This window comes from Trichechus manatus, unplaced genomic scaffold (assembly GCF_000243295.1).
Source record: "Trichechus manatus latirostris isolate Lorelei unplaced genomic scaffold, TriManLat1.0 scaffold00080, whole genome shotgun sequence".
NCBI classification, from domain to species: domain Eukaryota; kingdom Metazoa; phylum Chordata; class Mammalia; order Sirenia; family Trichechidae; genus Trichechus; species Trichechus manatus.
The window spans coordinates 27,522-45,389 of NW_004444016.1; the positions used below are offsets into that span (position 1 = coordinate 27,522).

The following is a 17,868-nucleotide window of genomic DNA, read 5'->3' on the forward strand; positions in this document are numbered from 1 at the left end:
TGTGAATCACGTTTCTATGTGTGAAACACATCTTTTTGTGTGAAACGTCTTCATGTGAAAAACATGTCTTTATGTGTGAAACAGGTATGTATGTGTGAAATATGTATATGGAATAATATATTTGAAATACAGTTATAGTTGAATATAGACGTGTATGAAAGTTATAGTTATATTTTTTATACGTGAAAAATTTTGATATAAAAATGTTTTTACATTTGATATATTTTTACATATAAAGCTTTTTACATATGAAATAGTTTACATGTGAAATATATTTATATGTGAAATATTTTTGTATGTGAAATATTTTTATATAAGAAATATTTTTATATAAGATATACTTTATATATTAAATGCTTTTATACATGAAATATTTTTATACATGAAATTTTTTATATATGAAATGATTTCTATATGCAGTTTTTATATATGTAATATTTTTATATATGAAATACATTACATATACAACTTTCATATATGAAATATTTTTATATACTAACTATATATGCAAAAAAATTTTATATAAGATATTTTATGCACGAAATATTTCTATATATGAAATATATTTAAAATAAATGTATTTATTTTATCAAAATAAAAGAAGAAAACATAAAAACTCAGCAAACACAGAATCAGCAATAATGAAATGAAAAGAAAATCTATAAACAAAAAGAACTCAGCACAAAAAAATTAAACATAACAAAGAATCTGTCAGCATCACAAAAAAACAGCAGTAAACACATATCTATCAATAATTACAATGAATGTAAGTGGCCTGAATGCACAAGTAAAAGACAGAGAGTGGCAGAATGGATTAAAAAAACATGATTCATCTATATTTTGTCTACAAGAGACACTCCTGAGACACAAAGACATTAACTAAACATCAAAGGATGGAAAAAATATATCAAGCAAATAATAACTAAAAGAGAGCAGGAGTGACAATATTAATCTCCAGAAAAATAGACTTTAAAGCAAAATCCACCATAAGGCATAAGGAAGGTCAACCTATAATGACTAAAGTGTCAATACACCAGCAGGGCATAACCGTAATAAATATGTATGCACCCAGTGATAGGTTCCAAAAATACATAAACTCTATAAATAAAATAGAAATAGACAGTTCCACAATAATAGTATGAGACTTCAACACGCCAATTTCAGTTAAGGACAGAACTTCTAGAAAGAAACTCAGTAAAGACACAGAAGATCTAAATGCCACAATCAACCTCCTCAACATCATAGACATACACAGAACATTCCACCCAACAGCAGCAAAGTATACATAATTTTCCAAAGCACATAGAACATTCTCCAGAATAGACCACATTTTAGACCACAAAGTAAGCTTCAACAAAATCCAAAACATTGAAAAAATACAAAGCATCTTCTCTAACCATAATGCCATAAAAGGAGAAATTAATAACAGAAACAGTAAAGAAAAAAAAATCAAATACATGGAAAATGAACAACAATTTGCTTAGAAACTATTGGGTAATAAAAGAAATCAAGGATGGACTAAGAATTTCACAGAATCAAATGAGAATAAAAACCAATCTTAACAACACCTTTGGGACATAGCAAAAGCAGTGCTTAAAGGTCAATTATAGCAATAAACACACACATCAAATAAAAAGAAAAGACCAACACAAAATACCCCTACAACTTGAACAAATAGAAAGAGAACTGCAAAAAGAAGCCCACAGGCATCAAAACAAACAAAGTAATAAAGATTACAGCAGAAATATATGAAATGGGGAACGAAACAAAAAAACAAAAAATAGAAAGAATTAACAAGACCAAAAGTTGGCTTTTTGAAAAGATGAACAAAACAGACAAACCAGTGGACAAACTGACAAAACAAAAACAGAAAAGGAAGCAAATAACATGAATAAGAGAGGAGATAGGTGATATCACAACAGACACAACTAAAATAAAAATCATAACACAATACTATGAAAAACTGTACCCCAACAAATTTGAAAATCTAGAGGAAATGGACAAATTTCTAGAAACACACATTCAGCAGAGTAGCAGGATACAAGATAAACACACAAAAATCAGTTGGATTCCTATACACCAACAAAGAGAACGACAAAAAGGAAATCAGGAAAGCAATACCATTTATAACAGCCCCTAAAAAAATAAAATACTTAGGAATAAATCTAACCAGGGATGTAAAAGACCTATACAAAGAAAACTACAAAACACTACTGCAAGAAACCAAAAGAGACCTACATAAATGGAAAAACATACCATGCTCATGGATAGGTAGACTCAACATTGTGAAAATGACAATTCTCCCCAAAGCAATCTACAAATACAATGCAATCCAGATCCAAATACCAACAACATTCTTTAAAGAGATGGAAAAAAATAATCACTAACTTTATATAGAAAGGGAAGAGGCCCCGGATAAGTAAAGCGTTATTGAAGAGGAAGAATAAAGTAGGAAGAGTTGCACTACCTGACCTCAGAACCTACTTTACAGCTACGGTAGTCAAAACAGCCTGGTACTGGTACAATGACAGATACATTGACCAAAGGGACAGAATTGAGAAATTAAGATGGAAATACATCCATCTATCTTTGAGCAGCTGATAATTGATAAAGATCCAAAGTCCATTACAAGAGGAAAAGACAGTCTTGTTAACAAACTGTGCTGGCAAAATTGGATGTCCATCTGTAAAAAAAAGTAACAGGAGCCATACCTCACAACATTCACAAAAACTAATTCAACATGGATCAAAGACATAAATATAAAACCAAAAACCATGAAGATCATAGAAGATAAAATAGGATCAGTGCTAGAGTCCCTAATACATGGCATAAATCACATACAAGCCATAACTAACAATATTCAAACACCAGAAGATAACTAGGATCTCTTAAAAATCAAACACTTATGCTCATCAAAAGACTTCACCAAAAGAGGAAAAAGAGAACCTATGGACTGGAAAAAAATTTTTGGCTATACCAAACCTGACAAAGGTCTAATCTCTAAAATCTATAGGAATATTCAACCCCTCTACAACAAAAAGACAAATAATCCAATTAAAAACTGGGCAAAGGATATGAATAGTCAAGGAAGACATTCAGGTAGCTAACAGACACATGAGGAAACGCTAGGGATCACTAGCTATCAGAGAAACGCAAATCAAAACTACAATGAGATACAATCTCACCCCAACATTAGTGGCACAAATCAAAAAAACAGAAAATAACAAATGTTTGAGAGGTTGCAGGGAGCTTGAAACTCTTATGCACTGCTGGTGGGAATGTAAAATCGTACAGTCATTTTGGAAAATGATATGACTCTTCCTTGAACAGCTAGAAATAGAAATACCATATGATCCAGCAATCCCACTTCTCGGAATATATCCTAGAGAAATAACAGCTGTCACACAAATAGGTATATGCACACCCTTGTTCAGTGCAGCATTATTCACAATAGCAAAAAGATGGAAATGACCTAAATGCCCATCAACAGATGAATGAATAAACTATGGTACATACACACAGTGGAATACTACACAACAATAAAGAACGATGATGAGTTCATGAAACATCTCGCAACATGGATGAATCCAGAGGGCATTATGCTGAGTGAAATAAGTCAATCACAAAGGACAAATACTGTATGAGACCATTATCATAAAAACTCATGAAAAAGTTTACCCACAGAAAGAAACAATCTTTGATGGTTACTAAGGGGGTGTGTGGTGGGTAGGGAAAAACACTAACTAGACAATAGATAAGTGGTAACTTTGGTGAAGGGTAAGACAGTACATAATACTGGGGAAGCCAGCACAACTTGTTCAGGGTAAGGTCATGGAAGCTCCATAGACACATCCAAACTCCCTGAGGGACTGAATTACTGGGCTGAAGGCTGGCGACCATGGTCTCGGGGACATCTAGCTCAATTGGCATAATATAGTTTATATAGAAAATGTTCTACATCCTACTTTGGTGAGTAGCGTCTAGGGTCTTAAAAGCTTGTGAGCAGCCATCTAAGATACTCCACTGGTCCCATCCCAACTGGAGCAAGGCAGAATGAAGAAAACCAAAGACACAAGGGAAAGATTAGTCCAAAGGACTAATGGACCACCACTACCACAGCCTCCACCAGACTGAGTCCAGCACAACTAGATGGTGCCCGGCTACCACCACTGACTGTTCTGACAGGGATCACAATACAGGGTCCCGGACGGAGTTGGAAAAATGTAGAACAAAATTCTAACTCACAAAAAAACACCAGACTTACTGGTCTGACAGAGACTGGAGAAACCCTGAGAATATGGCCACCAGACACCCTTTTAACTCAGTACTGAAGTCACTCCTGAGGGTCACCCTTCAGTTAATACAAGACTAAATGGGCACACCAGCTCAGGGGCAAGGTTGACAAGGCAGGAGGGGATAGGAATGCTGGTAATGGGGAACCCAGGTTGAGAAGGGGAGAGGGTTGACATGTCGCAGTGTTGGCAACCAATGTCACAAAACAATGTGTGTTAATTGTTTAACGAGAAACTAATTTGCTCCGTAAACCGTCATCTAAAGTACAATAAAAAAAATTTTAGGTTCAGATCAAAAGGAAATGTAAAATACTGGGTTAAATATTAGCCTTTGTTTGGATACTTGATGAGAATTTTGTTATTATCAATATGTATTCTGAATTTTCTCCTCATAAATCTGAGTTTGTTTAAATCTGCTTGCTAAAAAGTGAGTTTTCTCTTCATATAATATTAAAAAATTTGATTGAATAATTTCCTTGAGATCATGAATGTTTGATTTAAAAAGTTCATTTGTTACAGTGTTATAGAATATTGTTGATCAAATTTGTAAACAATTTTTATCATAGATTAATTTTATTCACTGGCTTTGTGATAATCAACTTGCTGATTTTGCCTCAGTGATTTGTTGTTACTGATACAACTGGTATGAAAAGACTGAAGATTATGTTAAAGTTAGGAGCATAGAGGCACTCCTTGTAAAAATTTCTTGTTTTACATGTAAATTAAATAACTCTAACAGATTAACTTTGAAATGCAATGCAGGGTCTCAGTTTGCCCCAACACTAGGGTACTCAGGTTAATATTCACGTTTATTTTTATACTCGTTTTATTTTAACTTTATTCATATGTGGATCATCAAATTTCAAAAGATAGATGATAATACTCTCAAGATAAATCCTCCCTAAGCTTAAAAAGACCTGAAGAATCTGAACTGCTGGATACTATTCATCCTCTTATATATGCCCAATAAATGGAGATCCCACATGCTGGAACATTAGATTAATGGTATTATCTGGAGGTGGGCAGAAAAACAGAAGGAAGTGTATCCGCAGTCATCCTTGGAGTCAGATGGATAGCAACTGAAATCCTGTGTTAGTAGCCTTGTGATCCTGCATAAGTTACTCTGACCCTCAGGGTCATCAACTATAAATTGGGGGTAATGATAGTAGCCGTCTCATGGGGTCTTTTTTGCAGGGGAAGGGCAAAGGATTAAGTGGGAAATGGAATTGTGATTGTAAAGCACTTAGTACACTGAGGGCACGTAATAAGTACTAAATAAATAATGACAGCAATTATTAGCTACTGGCATGCATTTAGCTGTCTGGGGAAATAAAGAGCACTCCAAAAGTTCTGCTAGGAGAGGCTGAAGTGCAGCAATTAAGTTGGTATGCAAGGTAGGCCACTGCTTTTATACTGATTCTATACTTAGTTGGAGATTTAGAGGACTAGAGCACTCTTCCCTCCCCTGGCAGTACTCCATCTCAGAGACATTCAGGCGATTTCTTGAACTCCCTCTCTCCATAACCCTCCTGCTCCAACGAACTAACCAGTTGTCTTAGGCTGGGTTCTCTAGAGAAGCAAAACCAGTGAAGCGTATACGTATGTTTTACATAAAGAGAGAGATTTATCTCAAGGAAATGGCTCATGTGGTTGTAGAGGCTTGCAAGTCCCAAGTCCATGGGTCAAGCGTCAGGCTAGAGGCTTCTCCTGACTCACAAAGCTGCAGGGGCTGATGAACCCAAGATCCACAGGTGAGATGGTAGGCTGCTGGCCCAAGTTCCAAGAACTGGAGGTCAGATGCTGACAAGCCAAATGCAGGATTCAGAGCACAGCAAAAGTCAGCGAGCTTTGCCAGAAAGTCCACATATATTGGATGCAGACCACATCCCCAAGGAAACTCCCTTTCAACTGATTGGCAGATGAGATCATAGCAGATCTCATCATGGAAGTGATTACATCATTATACGACCACCAAACTACATCGTAACTGCCAAACCACTAAGAATCATGGCCCAGCCAAGTTGACACATAACCTTAATGACCACACCAGTCAACAAATATAAAGCAGCCCTTGCTAAAGGATTGATCTCTGGACAAGAACAAGAGCAGGGTGCTGTGCTATCTTGCTAAGAGTGTAAAAGCCCTGTACTTAGGCTTCTCTGCTAGATACTATTTATCCTTTATCCATGTATGTCTAGCTGCTGACTAGTAGATTCAGACTCATGACAACCCTATGTGTGTCAGAGTAGAACTGTGCTCCATAAGGTTTTCAGTGGCTGATTTTTCAGATGTAGATCACCAGGCCTTTATTCTGAGGCACCTCTGAGTGGACTCCAACCGCCAACATTTCAGTTAGCAGACAGGTGCTGTTAACCCTTTGTACCACCCAGGGACTCCTCTTATACTGCTCTAGTAAAGAGAAATCCCACTTAGACCACACCCCACTCCAGCTGTCCTTGATTTCAGCCAATCTCCCTTTCCCCTGGAGGAGGGTAATGGGGGGGACTGGAGAGGGGGCAACCTGCGAGTGCAGACTGGTTTTCAAGGGCACTTCCGAGTCTCGGGCTAGTTCAGATCCATTGGCAGCCTCCACTGAGGCTGAGGACACAGTCTGACAGATGTCCATTCTCAGCACCAGCTCAGATGTAGGATGCACTGGGGGCATCCAGAGTTATGGCCAGTCTCTCCTGCTCTTGCCCAGAGCTGGTGGACACGCTCCTTACCTTGGTAGAGCCTTAACTTTGGGCTCTGGAGTCTGACCATCTAGGTTTGAAATCCTGGCTTCTCTTCTAATTAGCTTGTGACTCTGGGCAGGTCACTTTGTTTTTCTATGCCTAGTTTTGTCTTACTAAGACTGACTCCTAGGGCTGTTAAACCAAAAACCAAACCCGTTGTGGTCAAGTCAATTCAATTCCGATTCATAGCGACCCTATAGGACAGAGTAGAACTGCCTTATAGGGTTTCCAAGGAGCAGCTGGTGGATTGGAACTGCCGACCTTTCGGTTAGCAGCTGAGCTCTTAACCACTACGCCACCAGGGCTCCCCTAGGGCTATTATAGGGTTAATCTGGAAGGTTTAGCACAGAACCTGCACATAGTAACTTTTCAGTAAATATCAACACGTCTTACATGCATTTGTAAATAAGCCCCAACCAAAACAGACTAATCTATTAACCTGCTCTAATATTACAGTGAAAAGACCCTGGGTTCTAGTTCTAGTCTCAACACTGACACTGAATAATCTTGGGCAAGTAGCCTCTTCTCTCTGGATCTCAGATTCCTCATTCTTCACATAATTAAAAAATCTAGCCAACATTTACTGAGTTTCTACTATAGGATCGCTATGAGTTGGAATCAACTGGATGGCAACTGCACACACAGTTTTCCTGGGTCCCTCACTGGCAGGAGCTAAGGGCTACAGACAATGACCTATTCAGTTGACTCCACTCGCGGGGAATGGGGGTGGGGGTGGGTGATGCGGGGCACTAAAGGTGTGGAGGCTTTATTTCACTGCTTTAGTAAAGTGAGGGTCAGAAAATTCACAGGGAAAATGACATTTAAACAAGACTTGAAGGATGATTCACTGGAGTTTGCCTAGTAAATACTGGTGAGGCTCTTATGTTGCATCCCTATCAAATTTCAGCATTCGCAGAGATCGCCTTATGAAAATAAGCCCACTTCTCTTTTCTTATTCCCGAGGTCACCGTGACCAAGGGATTCACCGGCGCCGCGTGAACCGGTTCATGCCTCCTATTCCCCATCAGGGTTCTGGCAAGCTTCGAAGCCTCTCACGAGAGGAAGGGGTGGAAATGCAGGATGAAGCCAGCCCAAGCCGGCCAGCGCCTAATTTTAGCAAATGTGAAACGGAAAACAGTAAGAAATTAACCGGAGAGTGGCAGTGCTGGCCCAGCCTTTAGGAGAGTGTTCCGAGGGCGGCGCGTGGTCCCGAACGAGCGGGGAGCTCCGGGAGGGATCCCGCTCCAGGAGGGTTGGTTTGCAGAGACTGGGTCTGCAGCGCCGGTGCCATTACTTGGACTACTAGCAGCGAAGCAGAGATCTCGCCGCCACTGCCTTCAACATGTACAGTTCGGTAGAAGGGCGAAAGCCGCACGCCCGCAAGGTCACGTGAGCGGCGCGGGCGCGCGTCCGCACCCTCGAGCGAGTCGGGGGCGGGGCCGGCCGCTCAGCCTCCCGTGAAGCCCCGCGCGGGGAAGGACCGGAACTCCGGGTGGGCGGCTTGTTGATAATATGGCGGCAGGCGCGGCCCAGGCATCTTTAGGAGGCAGTGGGGCCCACACCCGGAAGAAGCGTTTTTTCACGAGCTAGTGCGGCGGCTGCTGCGGACCCGGAAGTCCGGGCCAGTTGCTGAATGAGGGGAGCCGGGCCGTCCCCGCGACAATCCCCCCGGGCCCTCCGCCCCGACCCGGGTCCCGCCATGTCCTTCTTCCGGCGGAAAGGTAGCTTGAGGGGGCGCCGCAGAGGCGGCGTGGGGACGGGGGTCTACTAGGGCTTCTCTTCAGGGCGGCGGCGAAGGCCTCAGTGAGCTCTCGACCTCCTGCAGATCCCTTGTTCTGCTCTGGGAATTTGCTGGGAGGGAGAAGGTGGCCTCCTCGCGCGTGGTCAGAGGGGAATCGTCGCACTGGTCCAAAAGTGTTGCTATAACCCATGGACGTTAATGCATGTTTGCGTAAAAGCAGCTTTTCGGTTTGTTTGCGTACTGTGCATCAAGAAAAAGAAAATCCCTTTAGTACTCTATTATAGGAAGTCTCTGATATTTCAGAATACTGAGGTTTTTGTGTTTAAAAGCAACACGTGAAAAATTATTTTCTTCAACTAGTGCTATTTTCCAGTTTCTTCTTTTTTGGGGGGAGAGGAAGGGAGAACTACTGCTGTTTCTAAAATAACGTTACTTAGCTTATGCTAAAAATTCTCTAATAAAGAGGACTACTACTTTTGATTTAGTAAGTTTATTAACCACTGGAACCCTAACTTTATAACGAACTACGTATATTTCTGATTTTCAGTTGTAATAACTGCCCAAATTCTAAGTAGAGACAGCTTGATTCTTGATACTGGGTAAGGTTGTTGTATTTCATTAAAAATATATTTCCAAAGTGAACAAGTGTGAGTCTCTGGATGGTAGCGGTTCTGTGTCAATTCTTCCTTCAGAGAAAATGTACCACGCAGAGATGGGTTTTGAAAAAAGCACTAAACTGAATCAGGAACTTGGGTACACATGACGACTCTGCTACTAACTGTAACTTGGTAAGGCTAGTTAACTACTCTCAACTGAGAATTAGATGATTTCTAAGGCTCCATTCAAGTCTTGACTAACTGAATTAAAGAATTTCTCTTAAGTACATACTTGGGGTTTTAGTAACTGATGCCAGGTGATGAAAGAAACGGTGAATGAATGAAATTGGTAAAATAGTATAAGGAAGCTTTTTTGGTAAGGTAGTAGCTCTCTAATTTGTTTGACACTGTTGAAGTTTTTTTTTTTTTTTTTTTAAAGAGGATAAAAGCATTTTAAGTATAATGAAGCAAATTGCAATTTACACAACAAACTGTTGTCTCTGTTCAACAAATAGTTGTTGAGTGCCATCTGTCTGCCAGGCACTGTGTTAAGCCCTCAGGATTGAGCAATGAACAAAACAAAGTCTCTGCACTTATGGAGGTTATTGTCTGCTGGGATAGGCAGACAGTAAACAAACAAAACTATGTGTGTATTTACACACATCTGTTGTTGTGTTGTTAGGTGCCCTCAAGTTGGTTCTGACTCACAACGACCCTATATATATAACAAAACAAAACACTGCCTGATCTGGATACCTCCTCACAATAATTGCTGTGTTTGAGCCCATTGTTGCAGCTGCTGTGTCAGTCCATCTCATTGAGGGTCTTCCTCTTTTTCACTGACCCTTTATTTACCAAGCATGATGTCTTTCTCCAGGGACTGGTCCCTCCTGATAACATGCCTAAAGTACAGGAGACAGAGTCTTGCCTTCCTTCCTTCCAAGGAGCACTCTGGCTGTACTTCTTCCAAGACAGACTTGTTCGTTCTTCTGGCAGTCCATGGTATATTCAGTGTTATTTGCCAACACCATAATTCAAACTCATCAGTTCTTTTTTGGTCTTCCTTCTTGTCCAGCTTTCGCATGCATATGAAGTGATTGAAAATACAATGGCTTGGGTCAGGCACACGTTAGTCTTCAAAGTGACATCTTTGCTTTTTAACACTTTAAAGAGGTCTTCTGCAGCAGATTTGCTAAATGCAGTACACTATTTGATTTCTTGACTGTTGCTTTCATGGGTGTTAATTGTGGATCCAAGAAAATGAAATCCTTGACAATTTCAGTACTTTCTCCGTTTATCATGATGTTGCTTATTGGGCCCGTTGTGAGGATTTTTGTTTTCTTTATGTTGAGGCGTAATCCATAATGAAGGCTGTAGTCTTTGGTCTTCATCGGTGAGTGCTTCCAAGACATTTGTTCATTCTTCTGGCAGTCTGTGGTATATTCGGTATTCTTCCCCAACACCATAATTCAGATGCTTCAGTTCTTCCATCTTCCTTATTCATTGTCCGGCTTTTGCATGCATATGAGGCAGTTGAAAATATCATGGGTTGGGTCAGGCACACCTTGTTCCTCAAAGTGACATCTTTGCCTTTTAGCACTTTAAAAAGGTCTTTTGCAGCAGATTTGCCCACTGCTATACATTGTTTGGAGCCCGGTTGCACAGTGGTTAAGGCTCGCCTGCTAACCAAAAGGTTGACAGTTCAAATCCACCAGCTGGTCCTTGAAAACCCTGTGGGGCAGTTCTACTGTGTCCTGTGGGGTCACGATGAGTTGGAATTGACTCCACAGCAACGAGTTTGGTTTTTTTGGATACTGTGATCATTAAGATTGTGTGTCAACTTGGCTGGGCCATGATTCTCAGTATTCTGGCAGTCATGTAATGTGGTCACTTCCCTGTTGAAATTGATATGTGATTGCCCCCATGACAGGATCTGCTGTGAGTAGCCAGTCGGTTAAGGGGAGTTTCCTTGGGTGTGTGGCCTGCATCGAGTGTGGGCGGACATTCTGGCAGGGCTCTGGAGCTTTTGCTTATTCTGGATCCTGCAGCTGGCTCCTGTTCCTCAGACTTCCAGTTCTTGGAACTTGAGCTAGCGGCTTACTTGCAGTCTTGCCTGCCAATCTTGGGATTCGTTGATCTTCGCAGCGTGTGACTGAGAGCCCTGCTCTCCGACCTGCCTATCTTGGGTTCGGCAGCCCCTGTGGCTGTGTGAATCAGGAGAAGCCTCTGTCTTGACCCACGGACTTGAGACGTTACAGCCTCTACAACTGTGTGAGCCATTTCCCTGACACAAATCTCTGTATGTATGTGTGTATGTATATATATATATATATATATATATATATATATATATATATATATGCTTTACTGGTTTTGCTTCTCCAGAGAACCCAGCCTAAGACAGATACTTTGCTTTACTTCTTGACTGCTGCTTTCATGGACATTGATTGTGGATCCAAGTAAAGTAAGTCCTTGACAACTTCAGTTCTTTTTTCTGTTTATCATGATGTTGCTTGTTGGTCCAGTTGTGAGAATTTTTGTTTTCTTTATGCTGAGGTGTAATCCATACTGAAGGCTGTAGTCTTTGATCTTCATCAGTAAGTGCTTCAAGTCGTTTTCGCTTTCGACAAGCAAGTTTATATCATCTGTATATCAAGTTTGTTAATGAGTCTCCCTTCAGTCTTGATGCCATGTTCTTCTTCATATAGCACAGCTTCTTGGATTATTCGCTCAACATACAGATTGAGTAAGTATGGTGAAAGGATACAACCCTGACACACACCTGTCCTGACTTTAAACATGCAGCACCCCCTTGTTCTGTTAGAACGACTGCTTCTTGGTCTATGTACAGGTTCCACATGAACACAATTAGGTGTTCTGGAATTTCTGTTCTTCACAATGTTATCCACAGTTTGTTAAGATCCACACAGTCAAATGCCTTTGCATAGTCAATGAAACAAAGGTAAACATCTTTGTGGTATTTCTCTGCTTTCATCCAAGATCCATCTGACATCGTCAGTGATATCCCTCATTCCACGTCCTTTCCTGAACCCAGCCTGAATTTCTGGTAGTTCCCTGCTGATACACTGCTGCAACTGTTTTTGACTTATCTTCAGCAAAATTTTACTTGCATGTGATAATGATATTGTTCGATAAGTTCTGCATTCTGTTGGCTCACCTTTCTTTGGAATAGGCACAAACATGGATCTCTTCCAGTTGTTTGGGCAGATAGATGTCTCCCAAATTTCTTGGCATAGATGAGTGAGTGCTTCCAGCATTGCATCTGTTTGTTGAAACATCTCAGTTGGAATTCTGTCAATTTTTGGAGTCTTGTTTTTCACCAGTGCCTTCAGTGTAGCTTGGACTTCTTCCTTCAGTACCATTAGTTCTTGATCATATTCTGCCTCCTGAAATGGTTGAATGTTGGCAGTTCTTTTTGATACAGCGACTCTGTATGCCTTCCGTCTTCTTTTGATGCTTCCTGCGTCATTCGATATTTTGCCCATAGAATCTTTCAGTATTGCAACTCAGGGCTTGAATTTTTTTCTTCAGTTCTTTAGCTTGAGAAATGCAAAGTATGTATTTTCCATTTAGTTTTCTAACTCTAGGTCTTTGCGCATTTCATGATAATACTTTACTTTGTCTTCTCAAGCCATCCTTTGACATCTTTTTTTCAGCTCTTTTACTTCATCATTCTTTCCATTTGCTTTAGCTACTCTACATTCAAGAGCATGTTTCAGGGTCTCTTCTGACATTCATTTTGGTCCTTTTTTTTCCCTCCCTTTCCTGTCTTTGTAATGAAGTTTTGCTTTCTTCATGTATGTCATCCCACAACTTGTCTGGTCTTCAGTCACTAGTATTTAATGCATCAAAACTATTCTTGAGATGGTCTCTAAAGTCAGGTGGGATATACTCAAGGTTGTACTTTGACTCTTGTGGACTTGTTCTAATTTTCTTCAGGTTCAGCTTGAACTTGCATGTGAGAAATTGATGGTCTGTTCTGCATTGGCCCCTGGCCTTGTTCAGAGTGATGATATCGAGCTTCTCCATTGACTCTTTCCATTGATGTAGTCGATTTGATTCCTGTGTATTCCATTCCTGTGTGATGGAATACACAGGAATATAAATGGTATAGTCACCATTTATATTGTTGAAAAAAGGTATTTCCAATGAATAGGTCGTTGGTCTTGCAAAATTCTTTCATATGATCTCTGGTGTCATTTCTGTCACCAATGCCATATTTACAACTACTGATGCTTCTTTGTTTCCAACTTCCACGTTCCAGTCACTAGTAATTATCAATGCATCTTGATTGTATGACTGATCAATTTCAGACTGCAGAGGTTGGTAAAAATGTTCAATTTTGTCCTGTAGTAATTGGTGTGTAAATTTGAATAATATTTGTATTAACTGATCTTCCTTGTTGGCGTATGGATATTATCCTATCACTGACAGCGTTGTACTTAAAGATAGTTCTTGAAATGTTATTTTTGATCATGAGTGTCATGCCGTTCCACTTCAATTTTTTGTTTCCATTATAGTAGCCCATATGATTGTCTGTTTTAAATGGCCAGTACCAGTCCATTTCAGCTCACTAATGCCTTGGATGTCAATGTTCATGCGTTCCATTTCATTTTTGCAACTTTCAGTAGTCCTAGATTCATACTTTTCACATTGTACATTTTTTGTAGCTGTTTCTTCTCATTTTGAGTCATGCCACATCAGCAAACAAAAGTCCCGAAAGCTCTACTCCATCCAGGTCATGAAGGTCGACTCTACTTTGAGGAAGCAGCTCTTCCCTAGTTATATTTTGAGTGTCTGAGGGTCTCATCTTCTGGCACTGTATCAGACAGTGATCCACTGCTATTCATAAGGTTTTCACTGGCTACTTTTTTGAAGAAATAGATTCCAAGGTCTTTTTTTCTAGTCTGTCGTAGTGTGGAAGCTCTGCTGAAACCTATCCACCATGGGTGACCCTGCTGGCATTTGAGATACCAGTGACATAGCTTCCAGCATCACAGCAATATGCAAGATACCACAGTAAGACAAACTGACAGATGAGTCGTGGTGTGTAGATGTATATTGATGTATGTGTATGTATATCTGTTTGTATTTACAAAGTGAGTAAAGTATTATGAAAGAGATTCACTTGAGAGAAGAAGTATGTTTTGGTTGGATGTTAGAGAAAGGTCTGAGCAAGTGAACTTGAAATTTTAGAGCTGAAGAATCAGTAGGAGGTAACCTTATAGAGGCCAGCGAAGAGCATTCTAGGCACAGGAATAGCATATTCAAAGGTTGTGACGCAGGAAAGCTTGGTGCCGTTCAAGAGACTAAAGATGGATGATTGCAACATGGAGAGGTATGCAAGGCTCAGATTATTCAGAGCTTTATAGGCTGTGGTAAGAAGGTTAGGTTTTATTCTAAGCGTAGAGAGGACGTTATTAAAAAAAATTTGAAGAGTAGTGATCTGATCTTATTTTATGTTTTCAAAAATACATTCTTGATTCTTGTTCTAGACTGGATGTGGCAAGAGTAGAAGCTGAGAGACAATTCTGTTTAGGGGTCCCACCCAGTCTTTAAATACCTTTAAATACATTGATGATTTCCAGATTTACATCCAGCCTGAATCCTCTTCCTTAAGTCCAGACTGGTATATCCAACTATTGATCCACTTTTTATCTCTGCTTATCTAATAGACATCTTTATCTTAATGTATTTAAAATTTAACTGTAGATTTAGACCTCCTAAACCTGTTCATCACTTGTTTCTCATTTCAATAAAGGGCATTTCTGGCCTTTTAATTGCTCAGGCTAAAACTTCAGTGATGTCTTTGAACTTCTCTTTTTCTCATACTCTATATCTCATCCATCAGCAGATCTGTCAGGTCTACCTTAGAACATATTCAAATCCAGTCACTTCTCACCATCCTTGACCATTGACACTCTAGTCTAGGCAGTCATCTCTGTATTGAGTTTGGGCAGTTAAGGAAGTCCTCTGATGAAATGTCATTCAATCTTAGCTTAAATGTTAAGAAGAAGCTGGTTTTATGAAGATCAAGGAAGCAGCATTATTTTGCTATAGGCTTCAGTTGGTTTCCTTTTTTCATCCTACTGTAGTATATTTTCAAAACAGAATGGATTATAAGTCAGATTATGCCACCAAACCAAAAAACCAAACCCGTTGCCATCAAGTTGTAGAGACCTTATAGGACTGCTCCATAGGGTTTCCAAAGCAGTAATCTTCTGTGGAAGCAGACTGCCACAATTTTTTCACACAGAGCGGCTGGTGTTTTCAAACCGCTGACCTTTCAGTTAGCAGCTAAGCGCTTTACCACTGCACCACCAGGGCTCCTTGATAATGCTACACCTCTGTTCAAATCCCACCAGTGGCTTCCTATTCATGACCATCCATAATCTAGGCCCCATTTCCTCTCTATACTCATCTCCTGTTGTCCTTCTCCATCACTCTTCCATTTTATATTGGCCTCCTTGTTGCCAAGCACATGCCCGCCTCAGGGTCTTTTCACTTGATCTCTGTGCCTGGAAACCTCTTCCCACAGATATCCACACATTTTGATCCCTTACCTCCTTCAGGTTTTTGATTAATCGTTATCTTAATGAAGCTTTCTCTTACTGTATCTATAATGGCAGTTCCCCGCCCCCGTTCTCCCATATCCTTGCCCTACTTTTTTTTTCTCGGCAGCAGTTATCGCTGTCTGCTTTACTATATATTTTACTAGAATGGAAGTTGGTTTTTGTTCATAGCATGTATCCCCATACCTAGGTCAGTGTGCCTGTGGTATAGTTAGACATTTAGTAAATATTTGTTGAATGAGCGAATAAGAAAAGTATCAGCTAGTGATAATTGCTGTGCAGAGAATTTAAATAGTTATATGGTAGTAAATCACTGGGTGACAATGAGCGTTTGGATAGTTCTGGATAGTAAGGAGAGCCTTGTTTGAGGAGATGGAATTTAAACTGAGACCAGAATGACAAGAGAAAGCCAGCCTGGCAGAGATCAGAAGAACAGCATTCTGGCCAGGGATAGTGGGTAGTGGAAATGTCCTAATGCAGGAATGAACTGGGTGTATTTAAGGAACAGAAAGAAGGTCAGTATGACCAGAATTTCTTGGGAGGGGGAAGGAAATGGTTTAGAGATAGAGATAGCATGACTTGAGTAAGTGATGGGAGTGAAGGAAGACTGGGAAAACTGGGTTTAGAACTTAGGGTAGGAGGAATCAAGTTTGAGGTAACTCTTGGGCATCCATGTGGATATGCCAAGTAGGCAGTTGGATGTACTAACTGGAGTTCTGAGAAGAGGTCAAACTCCAGAGCTGGATGTGGATTTAGGAGTATTTTGCATAAACGATGATTGAAAACATGGGAGTAGATGAGATCACCTAGGGAGTACACATGATATGTGAATGAGTTAGGTTGGAAGGCTAACCTAAGATAGACTCAGGATAGACTTTTATGCCTCTCTTGGGTAACAGTCCAGGTTCCTGCTAATTGGGTCACTTTGCTTCATGATTATTCGGGGATCATTTTCCTTTCATCTTGTTTTTTCTCTTTTCCCTAGGGTATAGTCTGTCAAAGCCAGGTCACAGCCCTTACTGTCCTCAGTCCTCTGGCTCATGGTCAAGGAAAAGAATATGGGGGAAAAACACCAACTTTCTTTAAGGGTTGGCCAGAAAGTGGCATATACCACTTCTGTTTACATTCAATTGATGAGAACATAGTCACCTGGTCACAGCTAACTCAGATTTTGGGAAATGTTGAGTAGCAGCCAGTTATATGCCAGATACAGTCCTCTTGCTAGGAAGGAAAGAATGAGTTCAGTGGCCAGCTAGCAGTTCCTGCCATATCGTAGAAGCGAAGAGAACTATGGGTTAATCCAGTTTTTACAAGTTAGGTTGAGCATGAGCCTTTGGCAAAGGAGAATTGAAAATAAAATGCTATTGAGATGAGTATAATGTAATGGAAGCTAAGAGAAGATAGTGTTTCGAAAAAGAGGGAGTATTGTGTTGAATGTCATTGCAAGGCCAAGATAATTAGAAATAGGTACTGAATTTGGTAACATGGAAGTAATTGATGACTTTTATAAGAGTCGGTGGAATAGGCTAAGGGGAATATGTGAATTGAGAAAGTGGAAAGACACCTTTTTCAAGAAACTTTGCAGTGAAAAGGAACAAAAATGCGGCAATAACTGGAGGGGTTATTTGGCCAAGGGTTTTTTTTTTTTTTTAAATAAAAGATGCTAGTGCATGTTTGTGTGCTGATAGGAATGATCCAGTAGAGAGGAAGAAAATGATACAGAAGAGAGAGGAGTTGCAGGTGTGAAGTTCTTGAGAAAACTAGACAGATTGGGATTAAAGCTTGACTTCTCCAAAATTTGATTAAGATACTCTGTGGCTAGAAATGTAAATTGGTACAGTGACTTGTGTACAGTTAAAAACCATACAAAACAATGTTAAATATTATTTATGAATACATAAATATATTAAA

The 17,868-nt window shown here is 40.0% G+C and overlaps 1 protein-coding gene across 4 annotated transcripts in view; it reads left to right on the top strand.

Moving 5' to 3' along the window:
* Window positions 1–8,523: 8,523 nt before the first annotated feature.
* AKAP10 (A-kinase anchoring protein 10) overlaps window positions 8,524–17,868 on the top strand; it is a 124,670-nt gene continuing 115,325 nt past the window's right edge. Inside the window, exon 1 of one of the 4 annotated variants that reach the window (XM_004380979.2) lies at window positions 8,524–8,748. In XM_004380979.2, the coding sequence (XP_004381036.1) occupies window positions 8,661–8,748 (88 nt within the window). In that variant the 5' untranslated portion in view covers window positions 8,524–8,660. The remainder of the gene's footprint in view (window positions 8,749–17,868) is intronic. The other 3 variants (XM_023735521.1, XM_023735522.1, XM_023735523.1) reach the window with 3 other exon arrangements.